The sequence below is a fragment of the Talpa occidentalis genome, unplaced genomic scaffold (genome assembly GCF_014898055.3).
Source record: "Talpa occidentalis isolate TD23 unplaced genomic scaffold, MPIMG_talOcc4v2.1 talOcc4.6, whole genome shotgun sequence".
Lineage (NCBI taxonomy): Eukaryota > Metazoa > Chordata > Mammalia > Eulipotyphla > Talpidae > Talpa > Talpa occidentalis.
Genome location: NW_023604972.1, coordinates 88,756,104 through 88,780,635, shown reverse-complemented (window position 1 = coordinate 88,780,635; position 24,532 = coordinate 88,756,104). Strand labels below are relative to the sequence as shown.

At 37.4% G+C, this 24,532-nt stretch overlaps 1 protein-coding gene across 1 annotated transcript in view; it reads right to left on the bottom strand.

Moving 5' to 3' along the window:
• Positions 1 to 4,591, bottom strand: part of TNPO1 (transportin 1) — a 92,814-nt gene extending 88,223 nt beyond the window's left edge. The window contains exon 1 of the mRNA XM_037529941.2: positions 4,475 to 4,591. Coding sequence (XP_037385838.1) covers positions 4,475 to 4,489 — 15 coding nt within the window. The 5' untranslated portion in view covers positions 4,490 to 4,591. The remainder of the gene's footprint in view (positions 1 to 4,474) is intronic.
• Positions 4,592 to 24,532: the final 19,941 nt, after the last annotated feature.

Below are 24,532 nucleotides of genomic sequence, written 5' to 3'. Positions count from 1 at the left end.
CGGGAATGCTTTCTCCTTTGGTTTTCAGTATAAAATAAATCTCCGACACTTCATGGATATGAGAATAATTATCTGGAACATCTTTTTCCTTGTTGCATATTTCTGTACTAAGACTTTATTTTGTCAGGGGTTTTACTAAATGTAATTTTCAATCTGGTTACTTAATGGGTCTTTGCTACTTATTCCCAACATATGATGAATTTGTTTCCTGTCCTATTTTCACCGAGTTAATCACTGAGAGTGTTTCACCCACAAATACTTGCTGCATTCATTTTAGAAGCCAGCTTTATATATTCATTACCAATTACACCCATTCAGGTAAGGATTCCCCCTTCCCCTGCCCTTTGCTGAAATGTATGTGGACAGTTAAGCACTGCCTTAACTTTGTTGTCTAGCCATTTATTATTTTCAGCTGACTTTCACTATGTAAACAAAGTGGCTGATGATCTATAGTTAGTAGATTCACCATGTTATAGTGACTTCTAAAGATTCACTGTAACATTTGGTATTCATTTAATATACATAACATAAAAATTTACAAATAAAAGAACACGAGGTTTGCAATCAGGCAGATCTACATTCAGACCCAGACTTGATTATCTACACTTCAGTAATTAAATGGAAGTAACTCCCATGTGTTAACACAAGGCTATGAAAATGAGAATGTATGTAAAAGTAATGCCTCATATGTTAGAAGAAAAACTATTAATTGATTCCTTTTTCCTCCCATGTCAAGCAATAAAGGCTATAAATATTGCGCTTCCCAATTTATTTAAAATCTATTAATAAATCCCCTCTAGTAAAAGCAAGCTGGCTACATGGACCTATGCTAAAGAAACAATCTAAAACAGATTGTTTTATGCGCAAGGATGCTCATTACATTCTTGAAAAGAACTTGCTGACTTGTCCAAGAAGAAAATGTTGAGAAATTCACACAAAAAGAAAGTCATTTAAAAAGATGCTTCAACTTTGGAAACAGCCCAAATGCCCAAAAATAGATGAATGGATCAAGAAGATGTGGTACATATATACCATGGAATATTACTCAGCATTCAAAAAAGATAAACACATGCAATTTGCAGCAACATGGATGGCGCTGGAAGGGATCATGCTCAGCGAAATAAGCCAAAAAGAAAAAGAAAAATACCGGATGGTCTCACTCATAGCAGGAATCTAGAAAACTTAAATAAGGGACCAGGAAAATGAAAAAGATGCTTCAAGATAATTTAATAGCATTAGAAAATGCTTAGGGTGGGAGGTTTAGGTAAGAAAAGCAGAATATAATTATTCATATAGGAAAGTCTCAACTTTGGGGCTTCCCTGGTGGCGCAAAGGGTTAAACACCACACTGTGAAGCAATCAGCAGCCTCTGGTCCCCAGCTGGCCAGGGAGCAACCCACATGGCACAGCAGACCTCTCCTGACTTGCCCGCTGCTCCCCTCAGCAGTGTACTTCAGTCAGTCTGCTTGTTCTGTTCCCCACTATGTCTCTGGTGAATCCTCTCAACCCCCGGCATCTCTGGTCTGAACCCCATTTCTTGTGTGCATAAATAAATCTTAAAAAAAAAGTCTCAACTTTGTAAAAACCAAATACACTGAGAACAAATATTGGAAGGAAATGCATCAGAGGGCTTATGGTAGCTATCTCATAGTCCTGATAGCAGTGATTTTCATTATTTTATGGTTATTTCCCATAGTTTTCTAAAATACCAAATGATCATGATGGTAATAGCAGTTCTAATTTATGTAGTGTTCATTACATGCCACGTCCAATTCCAAGAGCTTAGTGTAATAACTCATTTAGTCCTCTTAACATTATGAAATGAGAAAACTGAGGCACAGTGAGATAAACTTGCCAGAAATCAACCAGATAATTATGCAAGTTGTAAAGAACTGAACCCAAGAAGTCTGGCTCTAGAGCTTCTGTTCTTAACTGCTATACTATCCTTAAAAGATGGGCAGTGTTTTCAAATTTTAACCATAAAAAGGCATAAGTCAAAAATCTTGTGGTCTTTATAGCTAACGGCTTTCTTTCAATTCTGATTTCAAATATTTGCTATGCCATGAGGAGTCATTTAGGAGTAAGATCCACCCACCATTCCTGATTGGATTCCACCTATTCTGGGAAATTCCAGCACCCCTACTTCTTATTCCAACGTTTCCTTTAACCATTGAGACCATGGGACACTAATATTTTCACTTATGATACCTACTGACAGTCCTTCCAAGAATTTCAGTAAGCAGATCTTGGAGCAACCAATCTTAGCTTCTATCAACTCTCTCTTATGCTAACACCCATCTAAAATTGCAACTACAACTCTAGTTACCACCCTTGCAAACACATGTCTTCCTTGTGAAATTCATCCCCTCCAAAACCACTCTGATCTACCAACACTCATCAAATACTTATCAACCATGGCACTGGCTAAATGGAACCAGTTAAGATCTCTAATATCCAGAGAATTTCACTGTCTCTGATATTTCCTTTGCAAAGATGGCACAATTCTCCATGGTTTTTGAAAACTTCATCAGTTAATCACTTTGATGCTCTCAGATTTCTCCCCCTTTTGCTGGTAAACCAAATGGTTATTTTGGGAACAAGAACTTTTGAGTATCAATGTGTATTCCAAGTCAATCCTAGGAAGAAATATTCATAATTTACATTCTGAGTAATAAAAACTCCTATTTATTGATGTGCCTCTACCTGCAGTTTACATTTGATAGACTTATTTCATTATGTCACTTCGTTTTCTTTATAATCAAATTTCTTAAAAATAATTTTTGCCAAATCCAACATAGTTAAATGCAAGTAATTCTTCTAACTAGAGGAAACTTACATTTCTTTGCAGTTCATTACAGTATTTAGAAAAACTGATTTCACCTGATGGATTTAACATTATGAGAAAAACTAATTATAGAAACAATGAATACAATGGCAAGTGTTGATAAAAAAAATATTTACAACCAGAAATGTATTTTTTACCAAAATATTATCCTGCTCACAACATATAATGGTCATAAGCTTGATTACTTGAAAATATTTTTAGTTATTTCAGTGAGAGGAATTTAGTATTCCCAAGAACCACATCAAGCTATTCCGGTGGGGGCCCCTTTAAGGAAAAATGAAAATGGAACACTACTACTTCTTTAGGTTCAAAGCAAATTGGGTGAAATCAAAATGGTACTGTCAAACTGTTATAAATTTATGTATTGCAGATGCCGGGGAGTGAAAAGAGATATCTGCACCTTCTTTCCCTTTGGCAATTGCAAGTTTTCAACTTGGGGAAGTTCATTCTCTAAGAAGAGACAGGGTGCAGACAGGGTAAAAGTGGAAAACGGAATTGTTTCCAAAAATAGAATCCTCCCCTACTTCACTAAATATAATTCATTTGGCATTCTAACATATAATAAGGAAACAAAATCCAGCAGGAACTTTTGCTTTTCCAAAAAATGAGTACAGCAGGAGAGCCATTTTACAACCTCACATTTTTAAATACCTATTACACGATATATTCTTTTATTATAACAACATGTTTTTCCTGTAGATTTAAAAAAACCCATTGATGCACTCCTCACTGCAGTCACCACCATTTCAAAGTAGGTCTAGCACTAAGCTTCTTAAATACACCTGTCCAAATCAATATGAGTAGTCTCTAACTTTAAATTTCTACATCATATCTACTGATGGACCAAGCTGCTTAGCGATTAGATAGCGCTCTTAGATTGTAAGTACCCTTGCAAAACCCAGGTGATTTTTTTAAAAAATCAGTAAGTAAACAAACAGCAGGCGATCGTTTTTAAAGCCAGAAAGACTTTCCCAAAACAGGCTGAGTGTGGCAGCGGGTCTGCTCCTCGGCAGCTGTTCCCAGTTGCTCGTTCTCGTGGGAGATGGACAAAAGGGTAGAAGCGCAAAAACCAGAAACCTACGCAAAACCCGTGCAGTTAAAAACATCAAAATCAGGTAAACACGTCGTGAGACCCAGAGGCCCGAGGGGGAAGCAGGGCCGGGAGAAAGCTCAGCCAGCTGCGCGCAGAGCGAATAACGTGTGCGGCTCGGGACGCCCGAGCAGGGGACGCCGGGCGCGGACAAAGCGCGGCCCAGCCCGGCGGCGCCCGACAAAGGTCAGCCCCGCGGGAAGCGGCCGCCCGGGCCCCGAAACGCCGCCGCTTCCCGGAGGGGGGCAGAAGCCCCCTGACGAGCCGCCCCTCCCCTTCCCGCCGGCCCTAACCTGCTCCAGGCCCCGAATCCGACACCTGAGGGGCCGCCGCCCTCCCCTCGGCCGAACCCCGCAGGAGCCGGGCCAGGCAGCTGTTGGGCTCGGAACCGCGCCGCCGCCGGCGGGCTCCAAACGGCCGGGCGGGCAGCCGGGAGCGGCGCGGTCGGCGCCTCATCCCGCCGCGGCTCAGGCAGCGCGGGGACAGCCGGCCTCCGCTCCCGCCCGCAGCCCGGGGCCGCGCACCGTCAGGCCACCTACCCGGTCCCACACCATCCCAGAGGCCTCCGGCGCTCGGGCCCTCTGCCGAAGCGGCGCTGCCTCGGGTCCGGGGCCTGAAATGGCTGCGGAACAAAGAGAATCTGGGCTCTGGCGAGCGCCGGTCCGATTGGCCAGGGGGCGGGGCCCGCCGCGGGAACGTTCGGCGGCGGTCGCCTTGGCAACGGCGGCGGGGCTGGGAAAATCGCGGCCTGGGCCTGCCGGGCCTGCCCGGCCCGCGGACCTATTCCCCGCGGCGCGCGGCCGCCGAGTCTACGCGGGGTGCGGCCGCCGCGGCCTCTCGCCCGCCGCGGGGCTCTCAGGCTCGCTGCCCCGCGGCCCGTGCCCTGACGGGAGCCTCTGGCTCGCTGGAGGGGCGGCGGCGGACTCTGCTGGGCTCCAAGGCCCAGCCCAAAATGGCCCTTGTAAGTGCGGTTTCCTAGGGGCTGTCCAGGGCCTTCCCAGCATGATGCTTCCACCCCAGACTGACTTGTATTTGACACCGCACATGCCGCATATCCCACAATAAAGCAATTGCAGCGTCGCTGTACAAGCGCAGAAATGCCTGCATGATGTTAGATGTGGGCGGCCGGCCTCCCGCTCTTGCGCGGGAGGCTTCTGGAGTATGCTGCATCTAGCACGTCCACTGCTCTGTAGGTAAACAGAAATGATTTATAATATTAAGGTTTATGGCCCCAGGTGTGTAGTCATGTTAAAACTAGTTTCTGGCTCTTAGAAATAACGTGTCCTCCTCTGCTTCACCAGCCATCATGAGAGATTAAAATGTCAGTTTTCAGAACAGAAAAGAATTCAAAATGGGAGAGGTAGACGTTTTTTATACTCAGTTACAATAATGGTAGTGAATAGATAAATATCAGTCCCCCTATCCCTGATTATTCTTAAAGGTTAAGCTTAATGTGGGTGACTATTTTGGATTTTCATTGCTAGATGGTCATTATTTCCTAAGGTGATGATACCGCTAGTAATATTCTTTCTCATATAATCAGCGTGTGTAAAAATGCCCGTATTTTTGAGTATTCTACTGCAGGTGTTGTATATTGAAATGTTTGGAAAATGTGTAGCTGTTGTTGCCTTCCAGGCATATTCTTGATAAAAGTAGTACCAATACTAGAACGTTTTTCCTTTTATTTAAGACAGTTTATTTGTTAATAAACCTGTTAATAATTTTCGTTTCTGAAAAGCAACCCTTTTACAGGAACCACTGGTTTATTTAACTTAAAATTTTGAGTAGAAAATGATCTTTTTTTATATTAGGATATTGAATATAGCAAGAGAAAAAGTTTAAATAACTAAAATACTTGTAAACTAAAATGTGATTTCCACATTTTCTAATGTTAATTTAGTAGCAGTTGGATACAGTAGGCCCCCAAATAGAAATAGATTACTAAGAAAAAATTAATATAAATCTCCCTAAATGGTGGTTTACTGTATCTACACAGAATAGATATATTTATCCAGAATAAGTATATTTATTCAAATAACAAACAGGGTTTATTTCTGCGTTTGAAAAGTTTCACTATGTAATAGGGAGTCTTGCTCTATATTAATTAGGTAATATGTGTTATCTGCATTAATCTTTGCTAAAGAAAAAAATAACAGCAACATTTAAGGTGCAAAAGATTAGTAAATAATGACATATGTAAAGAACTAGACTGAGCAATTAGTAAGGAATTGCCTGGCTGTAGTTTGGAAATAATTGAAATGAATTGAAAATACTGAAGTATTATTTGGTGCATATAAGATTTATTGTTCAATATCTTTTGAAAGAAGAAATATTATCAAATGTGAAATTGAGAGAAAACAACTTAAATATATATTTTGTTATAAAATGTAAATAAAAATGAATTAAAATGTTGAAAAAATACTTTTGCATTGAATAAAGAAATGCTTAGACATAAAGACTTTGTTTCTACTTTCTAGTTTAAATTAAAAATACATGTTTTAAACAGTAAACTTTGTACCTCTAACAAGGATTCATTAACATGATTTATTTTATTTTCCTTTTCCTGTTTTTTGGTTTTTTTTTGGGGGGAGGCATAGTTTGCTCATGAAATAGTAGCTAACCCTGTAGATTTCTCTTTATATCCAAATGCAGTACAGCAGTGTTCATGCAGAAAAAGTTTGACATATACTGAAATTAAAAATAATAAACTTTGTCTTTTCCAAACCTATTATAGATACCTTATTTTTTTAATTTCTGTATTAATTTTGTCTTGGGTTTGAAAAATTGACCAAGATAAAAACCAAAGTATGATAGAATTTACAAAATAGTATGTAAGGGAGGAAACATGCTGATAAGCTTTCACCTTGGAAGGAAAAGATGCTTACTCTGTTAGATGTAGCATTGTCAAAATAACCATGAAGCTTGGAGGCAGAAGGCCTATATGCAGATGTTGGCTTTATCTTAGCACACTTTCTGTTCAGTCTTTTAGAGCTTCACTTTCCTTGTCTTAAGCAGGATTAAGTATATTAAGAGCTCATTAGCAGAGTGCCTGGCAGATAGAGGGCAATAAAACATGGTATTACTACATGTTAATGCATGTAAAGGAACAGATGTTTGAGAGGAGGAATGGATGTTGAAAAAAATTACATCTGGAAATTTGAAAGTTGTTAAATATCGTTAATAGGCAATTGTGGTGCGTGTATAGAAACTCACTAAAATAAGTGAAATCATCTTAGATATAGGTGAGCTTCTAAACATGAATACTGCTGAGAAATATTGTGTCTGTTTTACACTTCTGGAAAGATGTGGGAATTCTCATTATATTCTTTAAATTGTCACCAGTTAACCATTTAAGGAATTGCTTTCCCACTAAACTATGTTCAAATTGGCATTAAGGGAAAAAAGATTTAAAGTAATTATTTAGAATTTAATTCAATTTTTGTAAGAGGACAATTATAGTCAATATTCAGAAATGTGTAAATAGTCTATAGACATTTCTCATTTAAAGCAAACGTAATAAAGATTTTGAATTTGCAAAAAAAGATAAGTTATTATAAATTGGAAAAGGAATAACTTCAAAATTCCTTTATTAATACCTCTTAGTGATTAAAATATGATTCTATCTATAGAAAGTTCTACTTAGACTTTCACTTCTGGGAAGAGGGAAGAGACCTACTTTTCACTGTTCTATCCACTAACAACAACAGAATACTTTTAAACAATAACTGATCTACTGTAGCCAAAACTATAGGAAACAGTTGTGGCTGTACCACAGTCATGCTAGCAAAGGCCTACTGGAGAGTCTAGGCTTCCACCCTCTTCAGGCACCTCACTCCCTCTGCCCTTCTCTGATGTCAGAGAAGGTTAAGTAGGGAAACAGGACTGGCCAGTAACAAGGAGCTTCTATTTTGGGTGTCAGTGGAGGCCAAGTAGGGAAATTAGCCTTCTCCAACCTGGAAGTGATGAAGTAGTCTCTTCTTCTTACTCCTATTTCCAATTCCAGCACTATGTCAGAAAAAAAAAAAGGAAACAGAAGATTTTAAAAAACCCAAAATCTCTTAATACCCAAAATGTCTAAATTTCCACTGAAAATCACTCATATATCAAGAACCAAGAATAACACAAACTGTATGAAGAAAGATAATAGATGACAAAACCAAGATGACATGGATGTTAGAATTATCTGACATTCAAAGATTTTTTTTTTAACGATTTATTTATTTATTTATACATACAAGCACTGAGCATAGTCAGAAGCATGGGAGGGTGAGAGAATTCACCAGAGCCAGAGCGGGGAACAGAGCAGGCAGAAGGACCGAAGTACACTGCTGGGGGGAGCAGCGGGCACGGCAGGAGAGTCTGCACGCCATGTGGGACCCTCCTCCAGTGGCCAGGGAGAGACCGGGGATCAAACCAGCGCTGCAGAGGCTGCCGGCAGCTTCGCAACCCAGTGCTCAACCACTGCGCCACCGGGGAGGCCCTGACATTCACAGATTTTAAAGCAAATATAAAAGTGCTTAAATAAGCAACTATGAAAACATTGAAACAAATGAAAAAGAAAATTTCAGCAAAGAAAGAGAAGACATAAAGGGAATATAAATGGAAATTTTAGAATTGAAAAATACAATAATCAAAATAAAAAGCTAAATGCATGGATTTAAAAATACAGTGGAAAGGACAGAGGAAAAGTATAAGTGAACTTTAATATTGAACAATAGCAATTACTCCATATAACAATAGAAAATAAATTGAAAAAAAAAAAACAGTTTCATGGAATAGGACAACTATAACAAAAGAACTAACATTTATTTCATAGAGTTCTAAAGGGAGAAAAAAATACTAGAAGAAACAATGACTGCTTATTTCTAAAATTTGACAAGATACATAAACCTACAGATTTAAGAAGCTGAATGAATTTTCAACAAACAATTGTTCCTAATTGTTTCCTTGGAAACAACTAAATGGGGGAAGGACAGTTTTCAGCAAATAGTGTGGAGACAACTAAGTATCTACATACAAAAGAATAAAGTTGGACCCCCTACCTCACTCCATATATAAAATTACTTCAAAATGGATTACAGAACTAAATAGAAGAGATAAAACTACACAATTCTTAGAAGAAAACATGGAAGTATATCTTGTGACCCTTAAAAAGAGTTAGAGATATGACACCAAAAGCACAAGCAACAAAGCAAACTAGATAATTTTTTTTCAAATTTAAATCAAAGGACACCATCAAGAAAGTGAAGACTACCCACAGAATGGGAGAAAATATTTGCTAATTTATATCTGGTAAGGGACTTGTATCTAGAAAAAAAGTACATTTACTTTTTTTTTTTTTTAAAGATTTATTTATTTTAAGATTTATTTATTTATACAATAACCGGGGTACAGGCCATATGTGTGGGAGGGTGAGAGGATTCACCAGAGACAGAGTGGGGAACAGAACAGGCAGAATGAAGAAATGCACTGCTGAGGGGAGCAGCAGGTGAGACAGGAGAGGTCTGCTGCGCCATGTGGGATTCTTGCCGGCCGGCCGGGATGGAACCCAAACCTGCACTGCAGAGGCTGCGGACAGCTTCACAGTGCTGCGCTCAACTGCCTGCACCACCAGGGAGGCCCAAAAAGTACATTTACATCTTAATAATAAAAAAGACAACCTAATTTAAAAATGGACAAGGGTAAAGCTATGTGGAGGTTCCTCAAAACACTAAACATGGATCTGCCATATAACCCAGCTATTCTGCCCTTTGGGTATATACCCAAAGGATATAAAAACACTAATTTGAAAGGAAACCTGCACTCCTATGTTTATTGCAGCACTATAGCCAAGATATGAAAGCAAACTAAATGCTCCAAAAATGATGACTGTATATACACCGTGGAATACTACTCAGCTATCAAAAGAGAGAAACTCATGCCATTTGTGGCAACATGGCTAGAGCTGGAAGGGGTTCTACTAAGCAAAATAAGTCAGGAGAAAGATAAATATCAGATATTTATATTCCACATTTAGATGTAGAGATATTTATATTCCACATTTAGAATATAGAGAATATCAGATATTTATATTCCACATTTAGAATATAGAGAAACCAAAGAAAAGGTCAGACATGGACAAACTAAAAGGTGAGCATAGATCTGAACAAGGGAGGGGAGGGAAAAGTAGAGGAAAGGGAAGGAGAAAAGAGAGGAAGAGGTAAAAACAGGAGGCGTAAGAGCACATTAGACTATGATTAACCAGCAGGGTGATGTGATGGGGTGGGAGCAAAGGGTCCCTGGACTTTGGTCATGAGCGTGATGAAATAACATTATAGTAGTATAAACCTATACCCCTAAGACATCTTCTGTGAATTATATCAACATTACCTCAAAAAATGTAATTTTAAATTAAAAAAAAAATTTAAAGAATGGGCAAGGGATCTGTATAGGCATTTCTCCAAGAAAGATAAGCAATTGGCCAATAAACATGGAAAGATGCTCAATATCTTTAGCTATTAGGGAAATACAAGTCAAAACAATGAGCTATCACTTCAACCCACCTGAGTAACTGTAATATGGAGGACAGATAATAACAAGTATTGGCAAGGATGTGGATAAATTGGAGCTCTTTAGTGTTGCTGATGGAGATACAAAATACCACATCTATTTTGGAAAACAGTTTGACATTTCCCTCAAACAATTAAAAATAGTGTTACCATATCACCCAGAAATTCTGCTCTGAATACAGAGGAAAACATATGCCTATACAAAAGCTTGAGCACAAATATTCATAGCAGCATTCTTTTTCTTGCTCTCTTTCCTAGCCACAGGGTGATCTAGTGGCAGAACCAGGCCAGGGGGAGGAAAGCATTTCAGATGTTGGCCATGGGAAGGGGTGATGTGGGATCTGGTCAAAAGTACCCACCCAAAAGTACCCACCAGGCCTTCTGTAGACATGTGTTCATAGCAGCATTACTCATAACCAAAAAAGTAGGAAAAAACTCAAATGGCCATCAATTGATAAATGAATAAAATATGGTAAACTCATACAATGAAATGTTAATAAGGAGTAAAAAGAAATAAAATAACGATACATGATATAATATGAATGAACCCTAAAAACATTATGCCAACTGATAGAAGTCAATTACAAAAGATCTCATTTCTTATGATTATATTTATATGAAATATATAAAATAAGCAAACAGAGAGAGACAGAGAATAGATTAGTCAATTCCAAAGACCAGGGGAGGGGAAATAGAGAATGACAACCAATAGGTTTAGGGTTTTTTCTAGGAGTGGTGAAAGCATTCTAAAATTAGACAGTGGAGGCTGCACAAACCTGTGAATATACTAAAAACCACTTTATTGTGAAGTTTCAAACCACTTTATTGCTAGGTGAAGTTTCAAAGGGTGAATTTCATGGTAATTAATTCATATCTCAATAAAAGTGTTATTACAAAAAAAAATGACAAGACCTCCCCGGTGGCGCAGCTGTTTGAGTGCAGCTCTGTGAAGCTATCTGCAGCCTCGGCAGCGTGAGTTCAATTCCCAGCTGGCCACATGGCGCGGCAGATCTCTCCTGTCTCTCCTGTCTCGCCCACTGCTCCCCTCAGCAGTGTATTTCAGTGTGTCTGCCTGTTCTGCTCCCTGCTCTGTCTCTGGTGAATCCTCTCACCCTCCCGCGCCTCTGGCCTGTACCCCAACTCTTACATAAGAGTAAATAAATCTTAAAAAAAAAAGACAAATGAGATTAATCCAAAGAAATCTATGCCAAGTCCCATTGTTCTGAAACTTAAAATTTCTGAAAACTTAAAACAATGGAAAAAAATCTTTGAAAACAGGGAGCGAGAAATGATGTTTTGCCTGTAAGGGAAAAACAATTTGAATAACTCTGGATTTCATATCAGAAATCATCAGGTCAAAAGGAAATAACACTCCAGTTTTCAAGTGCTAAAAGGAAAAAACTGTCCACTTCTAATCCTGCATCCAGGACAGACGGTTTTTAGGAATGAAGAAGTCATTCCTTCACTCAGGTGTAGGAAAACTGAGAGATTTTGTCACTGGCAGACTTTTCCTTTTAAAGAACAGGAAGTTCTGTAAACAGAAAGAAAATAAAAGAAGGAATGTAGGAACACTGGAAAGGAAAAATACACTAATCATAAACAAGAGTAAATAGAAAAGGTTTTTCTTTGCCTCTTGAGTCTTCTAAATCATGTTGGAGGGTTGAGGCTAAAGTTAAACTTTGGTGTGATTCTAACTATACATAGAGGAAATATTTAAGATAATTATGTTATAAAACAGAAAAGGTAAAGAGACAGAGGGAGATAAAAGTCCTTATACTTCACCTGAAGTGATAAAATAACATCAGTGTCCTGGGATACGTTATATAATATATATATATAAAACAACATTTATTATATATCACAATGTTTATCATATGTAATATATACCACAATAGCTGTTATGTAACATACATAAAAAATATATATATATATATATATATATATAATGCAATACCTAGAAAATACCAATAAAAACACTATAGATAAATCTCCCCATTTGGTTAATGGGAGTTTGCTCTTGAGAAGCAGATCTGTCTTTGAATTTAGAGTCTTGCCAGGCACCCCCTGAACTAGCTGGACACTTTTTCTTGGCACAGCAAAAAGGACCAGGTGTCTCTATCAAAACCCTATTAAAGTAAACAGCCCATATGAGGCCCTGTCTAGAATAGCCCTGCTCCCTCCATAATATTTCCAGATTTGTTTTTATATCTGACTTATAAAACTTGAGGTACTCATCTAATAAGTGATATATTATCAATTTACAATTTAATCCCTCTCCTTTTGCCAAGAGCTGCTTTATAGTACTTCCTTTTTTCTTCTTTAAGCAATAGAGGACACAGAAGTTAAAGACAAATCTTTAGTTCTAGGCACATGTAGGTTGAAATCCTGCCTTTGCCAACTTTGAGGTATCCTTTGGCCTTTGGAAACTTTGATTTCCTCATCTATATGATGAGAATAATGGTTGTACCCATATGAGGATTGTTGAGACCACTAAAAAGAGACTGCTTGTAAATGGTTTTTCACAATACCTACCACAAATTAAGGACTCAATAAAATGTTGTTATTGTTATCATTGTTGTTGCCTAGAATGAGTAATAATTTCTGCTAGGTGAGCTGAAAATAATACTAATTCTACCATTAGTGACCATATAACCAATAGAGAACAATTTGAAAATTTTTTCTCTAAAAATGTCTCTTGATAAATGTTTTGAATGTTTGTGTTACACTCTATTAATGTAAAGATGAGTTGGATGTGTTGTCTAACCTCATGAAGGCAGAAATAATGTCAAATGGTATCTAAAGGAATGGTATCTTTAGAATGGTATAAAATGGTATCTCCTTTAGAATGGTATCTAAAGGAATCTCAAATTCATTGCTATTATGGAGCATGTGGGAGGAAAAACTGGATTACTCTCTTATCTCTCAGAGGACATGAATCCCAATTTAAAACTTTTTTTTCCTATTTCTTATATTTATTTCTACCTCTTCAAGTTCTTTTTGTTCTATTTATTTTCACCTCTTCCATTTTGGAGCTTTTCTTAAATGCTTGGTGAGGGTTGGCTCTCCACTAAGCCCTATTAAAGAGTAAGGCACTGAAGAACGGATTGGAAGGGAGGAATTTGTGGACAGATGGGCATTTCCATAGAGCAATGGGGCTCTGAGATAACTTTTATGCTGACAACTTTTCTGATGTCTTAATAAAATAAGCATGAAATAAGCATGACTCCTGGTGTTCTGGGACCTGGAGGGAGGGTTATGGGGCTGGATGTGGGAGTTTTCCTTGTTTAGCATGCCTAACTCTGATGAGTCCCTTATTTTCATCTTGGCACTTTATCCTTACCCTGTGGAGTGCCTGGAGTCCTAACTCTGGGGCCTCTATGTTTCAGTTACTAGAGATAAAAAAGCCTCCTATGCTCTTACACTAAGAGAGAAGTTACCTGTCTTCATAGGGTAGGGTTCCAATGTTCCTTTTAATCTGTTTTCTTGTGGTCAGTCCCACGTATCTCTGTCTTTCCAGGAGCTATGGATTCTACGGAGAGAATCAACTTGCTTTAGTTTGGTATTAAGCACTTAGATTTCAGGTTTCTCTGTTCTTCTAAGCCAGTTTCACTTTATCTGCTTTCTATCTTCATAAATTTGTTAACATTCCCGACTGCTACTGTCTCTAACTATCTTTGTGCTTGTGGGTTTATGTCTTAAAATTTTTTCCCTTTACTATTATTTTCATAGGATTTGAGAAGAGAGAAAAATGTGTAACAGGTTAAACCAGAATTTTCAATACTGCTTTTTAAAAGTATCTGTTAGATAACATACTGCTTTTTAATTTTAATGTTTATAATTTTTAGTCAGTAGTCTAGCAACTCAGAATTAACTATTTAAACAAATAAAATATAGGTGCAATTCCATTGAATTGGAGTCAATGTAATGATTTTGTTAGAGCCCATTGGGAATTACATGAAGTTGATCCAAGTGAACTATCCCATAATTTTTCATGTTTTGTTAGGAAAATTGTTCACAAAATTAATTTACAAATGAATCAGCAGTTTTCATAGAACAAAGAGTCTCTCCAGAAAGATTAATATTTTTAAGCACAAATTGTTATAGCTAAAATTACAGATTAAAAAGTTATGACTACCCAGTATACCCAAGGTTGATATTTTATCACTTCTAGCACTAGGAACCAACTCTCATCTTATTTCCTATCTAAGAAATCACTGCTATGTCTGATCTCTTAAAATAATCATCCCTAAAGACAACACTAAACGAGCACAATAGGAAAGTCTTTCTCTAATTTTTTATTTCTGTACCAAAAATTCTGGGGTCTTTATATCCAAGCATTCAGTGCCTTCCACCAAACCATGAGGATTTTCTGCCATAAAGATCTTTATTATTATAAATTTTAAGTAATGAAAGATTTCCTCATGAAGGTTTCCTCTGGGGCTTCAGGTTTCCTCTGAAGTTACAATATATCTGGCTACATGACTCCTCCATTGCCCACTCCTGAATATTTAGTTCAACTTCCAACTGCATCTCTCTCCTATCTCTTTCGTGTCCTTCGTGTTCACTGTTGTTCTTCCTTTTAGAGTCACTGGATTGGCAGTTTGTCAAAAGACCAATTTGTGATTCCATATGTTATGCTTTTCCTAGCACTCTGTCAGGGAAGATTTAAAGAATTCTAAAATGAGAGCTGTCTCTTCTCTCGTTGGCCTGAAGTGGCAGCTGTAATTTGGACTTGCTATGCCTGTACTAGTAAAGATTGTATAGTGAGAGAAATGGATTTGAAGGCAGGAAAGCGCTGTCTCCCTTTCACAGGACCGGTGTTGCCAATGCAAGGAAACCGCCCATGGTCTCTGCGGACTAAATGGCTTTTTAATCTTGGTATTGGACTTTTCTGAGGGGATTCATATTCACATAAATTAGAAAGAAAAGTCATTTGGGAATTTTATTATGAAGAACATATAAGCTGATAAGACATCTGGAAAATCAAAACAAGGAAAATTTCAATAGTAGTCTTAGATAAGCTACTAATTTATATCCTTTAACTCATTCCCCATTTCTTCCTTAACCCCTTGTTGCTATGCTGGTTATTTTTGCTGAAATAATTTCAATTTCTTTCTCAGAAGTATGTTCAATATATGGAGTGCATAATCACATTGTTATAAATGGATATTATACTGGAATTTGGACTGCTGAGGAGGCAGGCATATTGCTATTTTGATGATTTATCTATTATATCTTAAATTACATCTTAAATTGTTTATCTGATATATCTTTATATATATGATATATAAATATCATATATATATATATAGAGAGAGAGATTAGTGATCTTTATGTATAGAATTTTTTTCTTTTTACAGGAAACTATAGTACTCTGTGGAGTGGATAGAACAACCCAAAAATGACAGAATCAAAGTGAAACAATCTAAGTCATAGAGGTCAATTTGATCTAGTGAAAGTATATCTTTTACTAGTTAAGCAAATAGAAATCTTTCATTTAAAAGAAAGGAAAAATGTCAACAGAAAACTCAAGGCCATGCTATAGAAGTCAGAGAGATGGAGAGTTATAAGAAAGGTAATCATACCTGGCAGGGAGATGATCTGAAGATGGAAAGTTTCTATTTATTTGGATAGAAGTTGCCTTACTTGAGATGTGGGGAGAGGGAGGAAGGGAAGCAACAAAGCCAGATTTTGATCAACAAAGGACAAAAGAATTCATTGAAAATACACTGGGGTATTTCTCAAGAATGAGTTGGACAACCTAATCTAGGAATAGAAATTCAGTTTTCCTAGGGCCCAGCAATGTCAGATCCTCTGCTTACCTCTCGTTTCCATGGTCCATCTTTCCTATGGGCAACATGGCTGCCTGGTATACTCAAGGCTTACATTTTATGGCTTCAAACACTAGTGACAAGCTCTCCCTCTTTCTTTCTTATCTAAACAACTGAGGAGATGGGGCTCACTGGCCCTGACTGGGTGAGATGCCCACACTTGGACTATCAGAGATTAACTCTAGATAGAAAGAAGGGTCACTCTGCAATAGAATTGGCCTGCTCTCGCTGCACTGTAGTGAAAGGGGGAACAGGAGAGGGAGGAGCAATTCCTAGAATAAGTAGAGGGGTTAGGGAGATTGCCTCAAAGTTATCCACTGCAGAAGCACATCTTCAAAACATTTGATTCATGATTTGACATTTGGGTACAAATATCCTACAAATTACCATCATATTTCTGGCAAGACAGAAGGTTTACCAAGACTTATTTTTAACATCTTTGGTATAAAAAGAGTGGCTTATTAATATTATAGATTTTATCTAATAAATTATTCATTTTGAATTGTAGTTGGAAGATATCAATTTAATGCAGTTCCTAATTTTAAGACGAAGACGCTAAGAGGAAAAATAACTTGACCAAGGTCACATGGTAAATAAGTGAAAACATCTGGGCTGAAATCCAAGTGTTACTTCTAATCTAGTGCAACTATCTTAATCATATTATCTGCTTAGAATTAGTTTATATTTTGCTAAAAAAATTTAAGAATGGCTTCTTATTTGTACATATCTGAATAAAAGTGTATGTAAACCCCAGATCTCACTGTGTCTAATTGCAGCCAGACTTAACAGCAGGTCAGAATTTAGCTCAAATTAAGAAACATCAATTCCATGCAGTGCTCTCTCCTGAGTGAAAGGCTACTTCTGCACAGAAATGACTTGCAGATAGATCTGAAAAATAAACAAACATGATTTAGGAGGCAGTTTGGATTTCATCAGTTACAAGATAGTACTGTAATAATAGATCAGGGAACATCACAACTTAAAATGGCAATGATGCTTGATCATTAAGGATTTCAAAGTAGCAATATCAATAAGGACCACAGCATAGAATACAGATAAGGCACATGTAAACAAACAAGCTAATGCGAGATAGAGAGACTATATGGAGGATGCAATATAATGTCTGAGAGACTATGGTAGAGGACCATGGGTGCTATGGGTGCCCTGGGGGCGGGGAATCCTATACTGTCAAAACACTAGCAAGGATGTAAAATAAAGGTACTTCAATAACAACATAAACAAATAAATAAAAACATAACAGGCATTCTCTAAAAAAAAATGAAAGGGAGTCCGGGAAATTCTCTCCAAATTAATCAATAATTTAATGAAAGGGAAAGGTGCTAAATAAAAGTTACATCAATAACTTCAACAATAAAACATATAGTTAAATTTGATAAAATTTAACATCTAATCTTAAACATATTAAAATTGAGATATGAGGTAGAGCAAATCTAGTAACATCTCCCTTAAAAAAAAAAAAAATGAAGAAAGCAAAGGTATTCTTTGTCACCATTATTTTCCAAAATAATGGTGAAACTTATTTTAAACACAGTAGGATCGCCAAAAGAAATGGAAAGTGAATATTGGGGAAAAGGAAACTGAAAGGCCTAAACTGTCACCCTCCACAAAATCATTTGGGACATTAACAGCTATCAGTAAAACAAACAAATATAAATCTGCTAACACATATCTTTCTTAAATATAATAAAAATTGTTAAAAAATAAAATTCACTTGAATAAACTTGAAGGTCTAATTGACTTTATACAATGATTCATGACAGGCAGCATCCCATTTAGCAAGTAGAAAGGTGCTACTCATCTCATCAGGGAGAAGTCTCATCAGTCATCAGTGCTGACCAGAAAATTGCAGATTGATGGGTTTAAAATTTCATTTTTGGGAGGATTGAAACTGCAATCAGGTGAGGCATTAAATCTTGGTAAAATTTGGAATAAATCACACCATTTTAGTCTTTTTTCTTTTTCTTTTTTAAAAAAAAATTTATTTATTTATATAAGAACTGGGGTACAGGCCAGAAGTACGGGAAGGTGAAAGAATTCACCAGAAACAGAGTGGGGAGTAGAACAGGCAGACGGGCCAAAAACACTGCTCAGGGGAGCAGCAGGCGTGACAGGAGAGGTCTGCCACGTCATGTGGGTATCTCCCTGGCCAGTGGGGAATTGAACCAGTGCTGCAGAGGCTTGGGACAGCTTTGCAGCGTGTCACTCAACCTGCTGCACCACTGGGGAGGCCTTCTGTTTTTTCTTTTTAAAACAAAACCAACTAGCAAAGAAAACTAAAAAGAGGTCATACTCACAATGTCAGTAAGTTACAAAATGTATGGAAATTTATGTGGGATGTTCAAGGCACATAAACGATTAAAATAACTTTAACGAAAACCTTCAAAGAGCCAAACAAATGCAGACATAGCATGACTATGAATAGTAGACATGATATTTGTCAAATTAGTGTATAAATTTAAGATATTCCCATTAAAAACCAAAGAATATAGAGCTCAATAAAAATTATTCTAAAACTGTCATGGCAAAGCAAATGAGGCAGAATTATCAAATAAGATTCTAAAGAGATACAAAGAACAATGAAGATAAACTATCTTTACTAGGTACTGGAATTTTAAAGGAAATGAACAGAAATGATATGGCACTTGTTCAAAAATGGATAAAGGATAACTGAAAGGAGTAGAAAACCTAGTTTAAATGTAAGTTTAATGTATGTGTTTGGTCCGTGCAAATAATATTTGTACTTGGTCCGAGAGTGGAGTCATGATTTAAGAGCTAGTTTTTTAAACAAGACTTTAATATGAAAAAAAGAACTTAGACCTTTACCTCACGCTAGATTTTTATCTCTTCTGCAAGAAGCTGTGTATCAGAACTTTTCTATTTTTGAAAGCTGGCATTTCATCATATAAAAGTTACCCACTGTTTTCTTACAGAAATAAGTCATCAATTCATCTTTGGAGCATACTATGCATATATGTTATAGGCTGCCCCAACCCAAAGGAGTGGATTCTTTGCACTCTAGGGAAAGAATTCAGTAGAGTTTGCTAGATGTAGTAAAACCAGGCAAGGCTTTATTAATGCTCATGCATGAAGGAACCAGTGCTGGAAAAGAGAATTTAGCCTAGCTCCTCAAAAGGATGATGGACGACATATTTAAAGGGTAAGTCAATGAGTTAGGGTGGAGGAGAGTTGCATCATAGCTTGTCCTGTGTTGGGTTATTCCCTGGCAGAGTGTACCCATGGGTTACACTTTGACTGTGAATGCGGGCTCTCAGCTTCCTCCCTCCAGGAAATTGTGAAATAATCATTACTCAGGATCTAACACTTTCTGTCTAGCATGCAACTTTGTGGTCAGTGTGGTGGGCCAAATTGTTTGGTCTGGCTTCTGCAGCCCATGATTTTGTCCACTTGTTCAAACAGGACCGTGGGCAACTCATCCTATCTGCTTGCAATTTCTTTTACCCATACTAACTAACATGTAATGTAAGTACTTACTGCTCTGGAGGAAACTGAAGTTTGCAGCAAGGTGACAAGTTTGGTTTCAAAATGTAAATTGGGTTTATTGACTGGTGTATGTCCTTTGAAAATCAGAGGGGAAATGACAATCCCTGTGTCTTAGTCCATTTGGGTTACTAAAATAAAATACCAAACTGGGTATCTTACAAACAGTAGAAAGTTATTTCTCACAGTCATGGATGTGGGAAGTCTGACGTGAGGGTGCCAGCATGGTCTGGTGTGGATCCTCTTCCAGGAGGTAGATTTCTTACTGTATCTTCACATGTGGAAAGTGTTAGGGCTATTCCTGGAGCTTCATTTTTAAGGCACTAATTCCATTCATTAGGGCTATACCTTCATAACTTAAGTACCTGTCCAAAAGTTCCATCTCCCCTTACAATCACTTTGGGAATTAGACTTTTAACATAGGATTTGGGAGGATGGGATGAAAACATTCAAATTCTAGCACCCTGAAATACAGATCCAGTTCGAACTGCCCTTGTACTTTACTTATAGGAGAATGTCATATGGGACCTTGCCTTAAGGGCTGTGTAGGCCTGATCTCTTTATGCTGGAGATTAAAAGTGTGAAAAGGAATCATCAAAACTGGGCTTGGCATAATACTTGGATTGAACCATTGGTGCTTTTCACATAGTGTTATTTAAGAAAGATTAATTCAGATCTGGAAAATGAGTTGTCAACCATTATCATCACTTTGAGCCAATGAGATCCAGATTACATTCCAGGTGGGAGGGTTCACACACTGTCAAATGTTTACATTGTTTAAACTTACTTAGCCCTCACAATAGAACATGAGGCCAGGCATGGATTTGGAAAGGGAGGATCTCTCTGAATGTCTCTGTCTCTCCATCTCTCTTCTGTACACACAGAGACACACATATACATAGGCATGTGTACATACACGTTCATATTCCTGCTTCTACCACAGGGGTTCTTAGGCCAGTGTTCCATGGTGTGGAGATGCCTTGAGATCTCTTTGTGGGGTAAACTGGCCATTGCCACACTGGTTGTCCTAAAAGTAACTCCTAGAAGTAGTTGTAATCTACATTGTATTTTTGTGCATTGAATGCACAAACCTGCAGCACATTAAAAAATTGCTTTATTTTGTTTAAACTTTGCATTGGAGAATTAAGGGAGAAATCAGTGTACATTCTGGGCAAGGAACTGTCGGGTTGGGTGGTAGTCTGGTGATGTTGGTTATCAGATGGTCGGGGTGACCCACTGAACTCCAACAGTGGTGACAAATGATCATGAGGACTAACTTAGAGGAACATGTAATAGGTCTGTGGAAGGGAATCCTGAGGATGAACAGGTTTCTTATACCCTGTAGAATGCAGGTTCATTAAGTTTTGTAATTTGGCTATTAAATGGAATGTAACTATTTGTGTAATCACAGGTTTGTGTGGTCTGTGGGTTACTGAGAACAATTCACTGGTTTCTTCATTTATCATTTATTTATCCATTCCACAAATATTTATTGGTTGCCCACTGTGTGTTGGAACTAGTTAGGCATGTAGATACAATGGTGGCTAACAGAGTCTCTGCCACTTAGGAGGGCAGAAACTCCAGAAAGTTGAATATTAATAAATCAAATTGTAAGAAAATAAGAAAAAAGGAGAGCAAACAGCGAGATGAAAGAAATAGAATAAGGATATATATTTTATTCTTTACAAAAACATATTAAATATCTACAAAGTGAAAATCAGTAAAGAAAGCTAAGAAAAATGGCTGAGTAATTACTCATATGAAATATGAAAGAAGAGCTAATGAAAATGTAAATATGCAAGTTTTTAGTCAGTTAAAGCCTAGCACCAAACCCCTGAAGAACAAAAGGACACTAACAACATTCAAGTAAGGAAACATTTAAAAAATATCTTCAATAGCAATGAAATAAATTTGCATTAAGAGCAGCAATGTAGGGGCCTCCCTGGTGGCGCAGAAGGATGAGTGCAGCGCTGTGAAGCTGTCCACAGCCTCTGCAACGCAGGTTCGATTTCCTGCCGGCTGGGGAGATTCCCACATGGCGTGGCATACCTCTCCTGCCTTGCCCGCTGCTCCCTAGCAGTGTATTTCAGTTGTCTGCCTGTTCTGCTCCCCACTCTGTCTCTGGTAAATCATCTCACCCTCCCACACCTCTGGCCTGTACCCCAGCTCTGTATAAAAATAAATAAATCTTAAAAAAATATTAAAAATAAAAGAACAGCAATGTAATATCTCATGCTGAATAAATTTTAGAGTATAAGAAAAACTACAAGAATACAAAAGAGGGCATCCCTGGGTGGTGCAAGGGATTAAGGGATTAAACATAGCACTGTGAAGGTATCTGCAGCCTCTGCAGGATGAGTTGGATCCCCGGCTGGCCAGGGAGCAAGCCACATGGCGCAGCAGACTTCTCCTGTCTCGCCCACTGCTCCCCTCAGCAGTGTATTTCAGTCAATCTTTGCCTGTTCTGCTCCCCACTCTGTCTCTCACCCACTGCACCTCTGGTCTGTACCCCAGTTCTTATATGCATAAATAAATAAATCCTAAAAAAAAAGTTAAGTTTCTAAGATTCTTTATAAAAAAAAAAAAGAAAGAGGGTCCTCCCTGGTGGCACAGGCAGTTGGGTGCAGCACTGTGAAGCTCTCCGCAGCCTCTACAGTGTGGGTTCGATCCCCACTGGCCAGCAGGGGAGATACCCACATGGTGTAGCAGACCTCTCCTGTCTCACCCACTGCTCCCTTCAGCAGTGTATTTCAGTCAATCTGCCTGTTCTGCTCCCCACTCTGTCTCTGGTGAATCCTCTCACTCCCTGAACCTCTGGTCTGTACCCCAGTTCTTGAATGCATAAATAAATATTTTAAAAAAGTTAAGTTTCTAAGATTCTTTTTTTTAAAAAAAAAGAAAGAATACAAAAGAGGCTGTAGGAAATGAACACTCAAGCATTGTTGTTGTCAGTATAAAATGATGTAATATAATAAATTTTAAATATTGAGGGCATGGAGATATAAATGATCTTTTATAACTAAAGATCCATCCTAAACCAAAATTTCACAGCTAGTAGTAGTTACCACCTAGAATACTTAATTTTGTGGCAGGCACTTTACTAAATATTTTATATATAAATTAACACATTTAATCTTCATAGCAGCCATATAAATCAGGTACTTTTAATATTCACATGTTTGGCCAATTGCAGAGCTGAGATTTGAAGCCATATAATATGACTCCTGGTGTTGACTCATAATCACTGTAATCATGCTGCTTCAATGGAAGAAAAAGTTCTATATAGAAAGATGCTTATAGTATCATCACCTATAATATAAAAAAAAATTGGGGGAAAACTACATGTTCCACAAGAGGAATGACTGAATATTATAATGCATTAATTCAACAGATAATTACTTAACAAAAGTTGGTCAGAACTTTTATTTTCCCAAGGCATACTGGTACAAGCCACCAAACTCAGAAAAGTACTGTCTTTTTTGCAAGTCTTCTCGAAGTCCTTACATCTTTGAGTAATTTATGAGGATCAGGAGGTCAGTCCTATTTGAGTACCCCATTATTTTTTGCTGCAGTAGCCTGTGGCTCAATATATAATGTGATTAGATGGCCTGAGTTGGTTGGAGTAAAAGTTCTTTAGGAATATAAATTATCATCTTTCCTGGATACTTTAGTCACATTTAATGAATGCATACATTTCTTTTCATATTCTCATCCTTGCTATCTTATTCAAGTAATTTCTTACCATAAATTTATTAACATAGTTACTAAAGGACTATGGAGATCTAAGTAGGTTTTTATGCTGCAAATTTGAGGAAAAGAGTTTCAAAATAGTAAAAGTAATTTATTTAGGCAGAAACGAAACTGAAACAAGAAAAATTCATAAATTATGTATTTTAGCATGACTTCTTATTTTCCTATTAATTACAAAAATAATAAACCCCATTTATTGATGTCTACTATGTGCAGGAACTATGCTAATTTCTCTCATGATTTAGTGCTTTAAGTCCTCCTAATAGTAAGATAAAGTAGGTATTATTTATTATCAACATTTTACAGATGAAAACACAGAAGCTCAGAGAAGTCGAGTAACATACTGGAGGTCACACAATTAATAAATGGAAGCATCAGAACTTAAACTCTGATTGTTTGCATTGAGAGACCAAGCTTTTAATCATACTGATACCACCTTCTCTGCCTCTTCTTTTCTAATAACTCCAAATAAATTTAGAGATTTTTTTAAGGTTTAGTTCTATGTTGAAGTTCTAACTGTGGTTACCAATAATATTAAAACCAGTTGCCCTGGAAATAAAGAGGGCATCATAAATTAAAACTATAAGTCACTTACAATATTGAATATTTAAAAAGTGGAGTTATGAAGTTCTTTAGGAGGATTCTGCCATAGTAAGAAAATAAAGAAGAAAAGCTAAGTAAGGGAGTGTAAACAGAATATGGAATACCTGCTCAACAGATTTACATATGTTTTACAAATATATTTCCTAAAAATGAATACTGTACAAAAAGTGTTAATGCCAGAAGGGAATAAAAATTTGAAACTATCTCAATTTCAAATGTAACTCTTTTTTACAGAAACATTCCTATTTTCCTTCTTCCGCTGTCCCAACCATATAAACTATATATACAGAAATCTTACTCATAACAAAGACTGTTCCATTTAACTCAAAGGTTGGTACTGGTTCCA